Source organism: Myxine glutinosa, chromosome 13 (assembly GCF_964187855.1).
Source record: "Myxine glutinosa chromosome 13, kmMyxGlut1.1, whole genome shotgun sequence".
Lineage (NCBI taxonomy): Eukaryota > Metazoa > Chordata > Myxini > Myxiniformes > Myxinidae > Myxine > Myxine glutinosa.
Genome location: NC_136273.1, coordinates 56,698,930 through 56,708,949, shown reverse-complemented (window position 1 = coordinate 56,708,949; position 10,020 = coordinate 56,698,930). Strand labels below are relative to the sequence as shown.

General features: G+C 47.0%; 1 protein-coding gene across 1 annotated transcript in view; it reads left to right on the top strand.

Annotated features, from left to right (window-relative positions):
* Nucleotides 1-7,771: 7,771 nt before the first annotated feature.
* Nucleotides 7,772-10,020, top strand: part of INPP5E (inositol polyphosphate-5-phosphatase E) — a 104,706-nt gene continuing 102,457 nt past the window's right edge. Inside the window, exon 1 of the mRNA XM_068134456.2 lies at nucleotides 7,772-8,839. Coding sequence (XP_067990557.2) covers nucleotides 7,968-8,839 — 872 coding nt within the window. The 5' untranslated portion in view covers nucleotides 7,772-7,967. The remainder of the gene's footprint in view (nucleotides 8,840-10,020) is intronic.

The window sequence follows — 10,020 nt, the reverse complement described above, 5'->3', positions numbered from 1 at the left end:
CGCTTTAATCGGACACGTGATGCCACGACGTCCTCTTCTTCTTAAAATGAAACCTCTTCAAAAAAATTCTGGCTGCAGGACCATGCAACCGGTCACGTTGAAATTTTTAACATGTATTCCCCATTGACTACTAGATCATACTTGTAAAGTTTGACTTGAATAGCTTGGGCGGTTTCAGAGAAATACTTATTTCTTTATTTATCTTCCTTTGATTTATTCATTTCTTTTCCTTTGATTTTTGTCTATATTTATTTTCCTTTATTCAGCATGGCTGCCAGACCATGTGATCTATGATTTATTCGTGTACATACTGGTATCCCCAAATTTTGGAGGGATGTGTGTGAAGTTTACATTTGATCTGTCCAGCTGTTCTGGAGTTGTTTTTAAAAGTTTAGTCTTCAAAGAAACCATACCTGCCAGACCATGTGACCAATGAGGATAAAATTTACACCCTATATTCCCCAACTCCAGTAGATCATGTGCATGAAGTTTCGCATCGATTTGGTCAGCTGTTATGGAGAAGTTGTTTTCAACGTTTTTATGTTCAATCCAATATGGTTGCCTAACCACGTGACACGTGGCTGCCTAACTATGACATTACAGATTTACATTCTCTTCTTATATTGTGTAGAACACGCTCAATACATTTCAAACTCAGCGGATAAAGCGTTGTAATTGTCGAATTATGACGTCATGATGAAGGCACCAATTACGCCATGGTTAGCAACACTTATTCCCCATGCGAAGTATTTTCCAATGAGCCATGTTAAAATTTTTCCTTATAGCAGTTTCGGAGATTTGAAGGTCCAAAGTTTTTTCGTTTTTCCAAGATGGCGGCCATACCACATGACCTATGACATCATACTTATTAACAAATTCTACATGAGTGGACACATACTATGGTGAGAATTGTTTGTCAATCAGATCAACGGTTGCCGAGAAAATGAATTTAAAAGGGAGTAAAGCCACACAGGCCCGTGAAAATCATAAGGAAGAAAAGGTATATCCATCCCGGAGGTCTAGATCCATGATATATATATATATATATATATATATATATATATATATATATATACACATATATATATATATATACATACATATATATATATATATACATATATATACATACATACATATATAGACAGTACATACATACAACTTAAAATGTCGATCTGTCTGTGTGTCTGTGTTACATATTGTCGCGTGAATGCCCTCGGTTAATACCCTGGGCTCGCGGATGGTCAATCAAACTTTAATGGAGGCAATGATCAATTATGGATTTTTACTATGCAAGCACGGGTGGAAGAAGGAAGAGGAAGAAGCGGCGAGCCCTTACCTGTAGCGATCTCACCGGAAGTCTTCAACCCTGCAAATTAATCTCACACGAACACGGGAGGTAAAATGTACAAGAAAGAAAGATTTATTACGAAACCTGATACAAAGAATTGCGACGGAAGAACTAATTCTAAATTGGGACGTCCCCACATAGATTTCAAATACGAGACAAAGGGAGAATGAATAAAATAAATGGTCCATCTTGTATTTGTGAATGCGAGCTTATCTGTCTGGCAGTGTAGCATCGGGTCGATGTTCGAGCATGTCGCCCGACGCAGCTCCGGTTGGCGCGAAGAAAGGCCTCGATGTGCCCCCACTCGCACGCTGCCAGGCGCCGAGCCACCTGCTCGCCCCAGTCTCATCTGCTCAACGGCACGCCTCGCTCGCCCGCTCGTCGGTCGCACGCGAGGTCCCGTTTGCTCGTAACACCATGCCTCGCTCCAAGCATCAAGCCTCGCTCCAAGCACCAAGAGCACCAAGAGCAAGACAAAGCCCAAGCACCAAGAGCCCGCGAAGAACCCAGGGAAGACCCAGAATGCCCGCGTGTGAGTCGTCTTGTCACTTGCGGTCTCCCGTCAGCTCTCTTCCTCCACCAACCAGTCCCTCACTTCTTCGTGGTCTTTCCCGCCTTCTGACGTCACCGGCCCTTGCCTTCTAATCAGCGACCTGCTTTTAAGTAGTGCTTTTGCACCTTATGCACTGATTGGCCGAGTGTTCGCGCCTTCCACACTGATTGGCCGAGGTGTTAACGGTCGGTGGCTAATCAGTGTGCCGCTTCCTTCCACATTCCTTTCACCAATCAGTGGCCAGCTTCTTATCCCAACCGATCACACGTTCTCCTGGGTGTGGCTATTTCTTGTTGGTCCTTTAAAAGTCATTGTGGCGGCGGGGAATGAATTAATGTGTGCACTAATGGATCTATCTAATGTCTATGAGTGCGTTGCACTCTTGCGTTGTAAGGGACACTGGGTTGCTCACAGAGGGACCGACACACGAGGGAATTTTACCCGTAATCCCTGTACTAATTAGTATGCCCCACCCCCTCATGGCGGGGACACAGATACAACTTATTCCGACATACGGCTAAACATAGAACTTATTACAGGTAGATTCCCTATCACGACAGTCGAGTACCTACCTATGCAGATCTACCTGGATCTATATATTCCTCTACCCCTAATTCATAACAATATACTGTACACTCCTACACCTTTGGACAGATTTGGACCAGATTTATCACAAAGGTAAAAGGTTGTTTGTATGTCATGTTCTATGAACTGCACGTCTACTGTGTAGTTATGATAACTTTTTGAAGATTCTGATGAATGTGAAGTTAAGATTGCTAAATGACAAGTTTGGATTCTGCTCATGCAAACTAAGTTTTATTAAAAACAGTAAAAGTTGTAACTTAAATGGGAGAAAACACGAGTGGAGAATATGAGAAAATTGTTGATGTTCATGACATCCTTGTATTTTAACAAATTTTATTACCCTCGTCAGAGGAGAGAGCGTATTGTTTTTGAGTCCATTTGTCTGTCTGTCTGTTTGTTACTTGGCAAAAAAATTATTTTTTTTGATAGGTATGTTGATCACTCCGGTTGGTGTATTTGTTTGTGTGTTTGTTTGTTTGTCCGCTCGCTTATACTTGCCTACAGGTCACAATTTTAAACCGATCTTCATATAGCTTCACCAAATGTGAGAGTTCGTGTTCCGGCAAAATCCTATATATTGTTACGTTTATGGGGGGTAAGCAATGCAATACTTTAGTCCAGGTAGAATGTATAGGGAAGTGTGCTCCAAATGTCACGAAGAAGAATAAACCTCCTATAACTAAGTCAGGCCTGGATGTCGCGTAAGTGTATATTTGTCGCCATGCGAGTGGTGGAGCTATGCTAATTAGTTAAGGCATAAAGGTAACTTTCCCAGTGTGTAAATTGCCTGTGGTTTTCCCTTTGTTCCTTATGACATTTACAACACCAGCCATGCATTCAGCACATAAATTAAACCACATAATCACCGACCGGAACTGAACACAACCACTGACGCCAACCAGCCGAGCCATCTCAAGAGGCGCCAAGAAGGGCTGTGAGGCCCCACCCCGAAAGGAATTATTGATAGCCATAGACTGATCGATGGTGCTCTTTGATTTGAGTGCATGCTACATCATGATCAAACATTCTAGTGCAAGGGACAAAAGGACATGTCCCGCCATTCTCGCTCTCTCTTGCACTGGGTTTCATTGCGAGCACACTTCCTGCTCTCCCTTGGTTCTGGCTTTCATCCTGTCACGGTCGCAGTTTATACGCTCTCAGTTCCTCGTGTTCGTGAAAGCGGGCACTTTTGCATTATCTCTCTTGGTTCTGACATTCATTACGAACAGTACATTTCGCATTCCTTCTCTCTGATCCCGGGTTCGTGCCAAGCGGTCACAACTTATTATTTGCTCTCTTGTCCTGGTCGCATTTTCGCTCTTTCTGTCCCGGGCTGGTCGCAGGCAGTCACAGTTTATACTCTCTTGGTCTTGGCTTTTATCCTGTCACGGTCATAGTTATACTCTCTCTTGTCCTGGTACGAGTGGATGCATCCTTCTCTTTCCTCTCCTTGGTGTTGGCTCGTGGTGGTTCCGCTTAGTGCCATGTGCGCCCGAGAGGAACGTCGGGGCTCGGTGCAGCTGAGCAGGAAGGACGAGGAAGGAGCACAGACCTGTTCGCTTTCGTAGGCGGCTGGTGGGGAACGTGACTTCATGCCAAGGAGTGGTTTCCCGCGCAGAGACTCCGAGACCCATTCGGCGATCGACAGGCTTCGGGGGCCGCTTGAGGAGACCAGAGCTGAGTGCAAGCAAACGCTACACACCACATTTTTTACTTTCATTTCCTTCTCCCTGTGTCTGTATTTGAGTCCGTGGGGAGACGTCTCAATATAGGATTTATTTTACCGAACATTCTTTGTTAATCTTGCATTACTTTCATTAAATCATTGTTTGTTGCATTTTAAATTCCTGGTCTTGTCCGTTTATTTGTTTGTGGTTCAGAAAACCATCGTCGCGTCAGGCCGGACAGGTAAGGACCTCGCTGCCCTCCACTACCCCACGCGCGTGTCACTACCGGCATAGTTGAGTATACGCCTCTGAGTTAAAGCTCGGTCGGCAATCTGTCACCCAGCGGTGTTCACTACAGGGGAGACACATGACAACTGTTGTCAGGAGTGGGATACGAACCCTCCGAAAAAAGAAAAAAATCGACCGCCGATCCCCGTCGTGGGTTTGGGGTAGCTGCGGATTGTTGCCTGTGGCTGTTGTTGGGCATGCGAGGCCAAGGTATTTAAAATTAGGTTTGGATGGGGGTTTGGCTTGGAGCAGCCTTGGGGGTTTTGGTCCCCGGGCTGCGGGGTTTGAGCCGGGTGGAGGGGGGGGGGGGGTCATTGGGGTCGGGCTCGTGGGGGGTTGCCCCGCTTGGATGTTGGTTTGTGCCGGCTGGCTGGGGGGCTGCGCTGGTGAGATTAGGATGTGGGGTCTGACCATGGGTGTCGTAATATGACCCGGGGCCCACGGGGGGTCTGGTGGAGTGTGGCATCCCTTGTCCATCGGGGCGCCGCCCAAACAAGTGTCTCGGGCCGACAGGGTCACCGGACCCTGGATGGGGTTAAGACCTCTGGGGGTCCGAGGTGGTATTATGACAGGCACCTGGTCTGGTGTATCATGAGAACCACTAGGGGAGGTGTTGCAGGTCGCACTTTCATGGCGGCACCATGGAGGGCCATCAAGGGCCTGCTGTTGTGACTGCCCAGGCATGCGCCCTGGCAGCCTCTCCCTGAGACGCTGGGACAGCCAGCATGTGGTAACCTGCCATGCTGTGCTGGTCTATGGATGCGGGTCGTTCCGCATGGACAGGTATGATATAGCCCACCGGACAACCATTGGAGCATCTGTGGAACGTGATGGTGTGAGTATGATCTTCCACAGATGATCTGTTGTGATTTGTGGACTCGCGGCTTGGGAAGAGAGCCATGGGATTGAATTGGGAAATTGGAAAGAGCCGAACATACGGGGCCATGCTCGGCTGGCAAGTGTATGGAGAATCACCCTTCTTTGGTGAAAATAGTGGAATGTGGAAAAATTGGCATGGGTAATCTGAGGGTTAGATGTAAATTTAAAGGTGCATTTTGTGAAGCCATGGTGGACACTGGGCCAGTGACACCATTATTGATTCAAGTGTGTTAGACCAAATTGTTGAAGGCTGGGACAAAATTGATAGAGTAGCAGGACACAGCCTTCAACTGGCTACGGGGGCGTTGACGCCAATATTGGAACGCGGGGTTGTAGGGATGGAGTTGGGCAGTTTGGAGGTCAATGTGGTGTTATGGGTGGCTGAGGTGTGCGACCACGTCTTCTGCAATTGAGTCCCCTGGTGGAGCATGGCTGTCGACTAGACCTTGGGCATGGTCATATGTGGGTGGGCACTGGGGGCTGCATTTGGGCGGACTGGGGGATGTGAGAGGTGCAGGCACGTGATGTGGCTGCCACGCACTGCGACCGTACCCCTCAGGTCCGAGGCCTTGGGAATGGCAGAGTTTGTGGCAGGTGCTCACTACATTGGCCAGCTGGGGCTAGTGGAGCCATGGTCCTCGCAGGGGGCCGAAGGAGGGATGGTGGGTCGCTCCCTTGCGGACACTCATGGGCCATGTTGGCGTTTCGGCTGCTCAACTAACCTGTTAGCCCTTGCACAGTCGAGGGGCGGAGTTGTCATAGCCATGTGTAGTAGTGTAGTAAAGGTCACCGGAGGAGGCGGATCCACATGCTTGCCAGTATAGCCAGATAAAAGAAAATTTGGGGAAATTGATTGGCCCCATGGGATAAATTTGATATTCGGGTGGGTGGATGACACTCTTGGACCCGACCAACCTGCGACTACCTGCACGTAAAGGTAAGGCCTTGATGTTTATTGTCCTAAGTGCTTCGGTTCTTGCTCATAAATTTGGACCTGAGTAATTTGGAATGGGGGCAGGTGAGAGTGATGGCATGGTCGGTGGTTGGATCAGAGTGTGTGCCACAAAGTGTCTTGTGGGTGGCGTTTATGTGTCGAGGTTTGGTGTTTTTGTGTGGTCGGGAGAATGGAAATTTAATTGTGATTGGAGTGTGAATGTGGGAAATTCGCATGTACGCATGCCATGGCTGTTTAGGAACACAAATTCCATCTTCTGCATTGCAGTGTTTGAGAATTGAATGGCAGCAGGGGAAAAAAGGTCATTGTGGATCTTGTGGGTGGGGAAGGTGTGTGTGTCCGCCGGTACGGATCAAGCTCTGGAGGAGAGGTGACTACGCCCCCCCCCCCCCCACCCCCGAGGTAATTTGTCCCTGGCAGCCGGTGGTGTCTGGAGATTGGAAACTTGTCGACCAACGAGGGGGGGGGGGGGGTTGGAGAGTGGGGGGGGGGGGGGGGGGGTTGGGGCTTGAATGAAATCAATTGCCCGATATGTAAATCCTTTTCAAATTTCAACTCAATTGGATGAAAATTGAGGATTTTACAGACATAACTTAAATTACTCTTTACACACATAACTTAAATTCAGGAGGAGGCCATTCTGCCGGTCACAGTCTGCGAAATGATTGCCAACCTATGGTTGTTTGTCCATTTAATCTATTTTTGCTGAGCGTCAAGCAAAGAAGAGGTGAGCACCATTTTAACGTCTTCGATCTGACTCAACGGAGGTTCGACTCGAACCACCGACCTTTGGATCGCAGAGCGCACACTCAAACCATCGAGCGCGAATCCACAGGTGTTATCCAAACACGAAATTTGGACTAACTTCAAACGATGCAACAATATCGCACATTTATTCTTTTATATCCACGTGATCTCCATCGCGGAAATACTAGTGAACACTCCATCATTAAAGGTCATACGAACCAATTAATATCCGCCGAGGAGCCGTTGCCTCCCGCCCCTAATAAATGACGTCATTCTTCAGAAGTCACGGGGGGGGGGGGGGATCTCCCAGATATCTACTACGTTGTTAATTACATCAAAACATTACCGTTAAATGAACATATAATCACGGTCAATGTGTATAAGCATTTTTTGCGTTATTTAAACGTACGCTGTTAAAAAGTGCTGTCAATTTGCGTCATATCCGCCGAAGTTCCGTTGCGCGGCAACGCCATGTCGCTTGGCGAGCAAAGGCCTGGACGAAGGCGTCGCCGTTATCGAGTTCTCGTTTTTGCTTAAAACGTGTAAAATAGTCAATAATGTGAAACAAATAGTAAAGGGAAATCCATTAAAGGGATTGTTTAGCGATAAAGGAATGTTGTTTATGTCAATATTTGCGGAAAGAGGACCGAAAGACAATCACGTGTTACGTGCGTATTGGCAAGACCTGCAGTTGTTGAGACATGATACAAGGATGTTGTAATTATCCCTCAACTTGATCAATAAGTAGTATTAAATACACGTGTATTTAATACTCCATAGGCGAAGTTTTAATACTCCATAGTCCATATTTATTACTCCATAGTCCATAAGCGAAGGTTGCTTTAATTGCAGATTAATTGTACATTTTAGATTGACCGAAGGTACCGACCGAACCGGTCTTTCGTTCCTGATTATCAGGAATCAGGCGAACCTCAGAATGATATGAAGACCACGCGAATAAGGGACCGAAGTTGCGGTGACCTGGGCATTTCTGCCTCCAGTGAGGACGATGGTCTTCCCGGGACCATGAGTTCCTCCGATGACGTCAATAGCGAGAAGTCGCTGCCACTGCAGACCTTGCGATTCGGAACCCGAGAGCAGAGTTTCAAACTGGGAGTCATGGAACCCCATCCGCCAGCCAGTGGGAAGCCTGGAATTTCTGAGCTTATCCAAGTGGGCTGCTCATCCTCGGAGGGAACCGGCCGTCGGCATGGATCGGCAAGGCGTCGCAGGCGACGACTGTTGGAATCCAGAATTTGCACAAACTCGAGGGTACCCATCCTACTTGGACAAGCCTCTTCCTTGGACCCTGGGTTATATCCAGAGCTAGAGGTCAGGCGATGTGCCGATTCAAGTGACAAGTTGGAACCCGAGTGTCTCGAACAGAAACTGCCGCAGCTCAAAGCGGCCGAGCTGTCAGGTTCAGAGGGGGCAATCTCGGCTTTTAATCTAGTTCAGGCCGAGAACACAGCGAGGATAATCCATCGGCTCAGCTGTTCAAGTTCTACAAGTAGTGACGGTTTCATGAATCAAGCACTGAAGCGAGATGCTGATCTCGACCGAGGAGTAATTGGGTCTGACTCCGATGGCCGAGTGAATCTCAGACGACGAACGATGCTCCCTCCGCTCCAGCGTCCCGCCAGTGCGGGCAATGAGAGGCTCAGAGACCCTGCGACCATGTGCAGACGGGATTCCGACCTGCGGCCATCATTGAGGTCAAGCAAGTCAGATATGGTAGAAAATGGTTCTCCAAGTGCCAGTAGCTTGAGGCTTGGTGTGCTTCCCCCTATTCCTGCACACACCGCTAGGAACAGGTGGGTCAAACAGCTGCTTATTCGGGACAACTATACCTGCATGAGTTACAAGAATTATTTTCCAATTTTTTTGAATGACAATTTTGCATTTTAAACATTACAGTTACAAAAAGGCTGAATATGTGAACATCAGTTGCTTATCAATGAAAATGAATCTCTGGTCTTGTTGCTGCTGCTGTGTTGGGAAGTGCTGATGGCTAATCCTCATTTTACGGATTGTACATTTTAAAAGCTTGCTATTTCGCCAAGTGGTAAAACCTTCAGAAGACCAAAACATTACTCATTCTTTTATGTGGTTCTTTAAAAAAGAAAAAAAAAACTCACAAATTTTACATTCATCTATGCCTCATGGAATAGCTTATACATAAAATCACATCCAGGCCAAAGACATCAATGTACTTTTTGATGAAATACAAGGGCATTACCAAACAATGGACAAACATATTTAGTATACAGGATTTGAACCTGAATTTCACCCACATCATGAGTACAAATTGGAACACCAACTGGCTGACCCAAACATGTCTTATCAGGAACTAATCCTGATGGATTATTTGTCCAAAGGATGGCTTAGAGGTGCGCACATTCGCCTCTAAGCTGTCTGGCCTGGGTTTGAATCCTGACCCAGCTATAAACTGTCATCCCGGTGTTTCACGGGCAGGGTGTTTCGTCAATGTGTCCCTCGGATGGATGTTTAAACGGGTGTCCCTTCTGGCAGCATTCGTTGGTGGATGTTAAAGATCCCACAGTGTCCTTCGCGAAGAGTAGACGAGCTATCACCAGCACCCTGAACAAATTCCAAATTCCTTCCATAACCAGCAGAGGGTCATTGGTCATCAACGCCACACCCTCAGCCAGTGATGCTCTGTGCTGCATACAAATGAAGAAAATTCGTTCAAAATTCTTCCTTTCTGTGTGGTGTCAGAAATTTCTGTGTGTTCACCTCGGAAATTAAAGACCGTCCGGCTACCCGTCCAAGGCTGGTGTTCATCGGCCATGGACTTGACAATATTTTAGAAAGTGAGGTGAGTTGGTAAAGATTACAAAACATTTTTTAAAGCCTGCTTGGTGCCTTACTAGTATAAAATCCCATAAAATATGAAGGGTCACAAGTGTGCTAATGTCTGAAGCCTCGGCCTAGTGTCAGGTGGGCTTCTTAATTTATTAGACATTCTACAGAT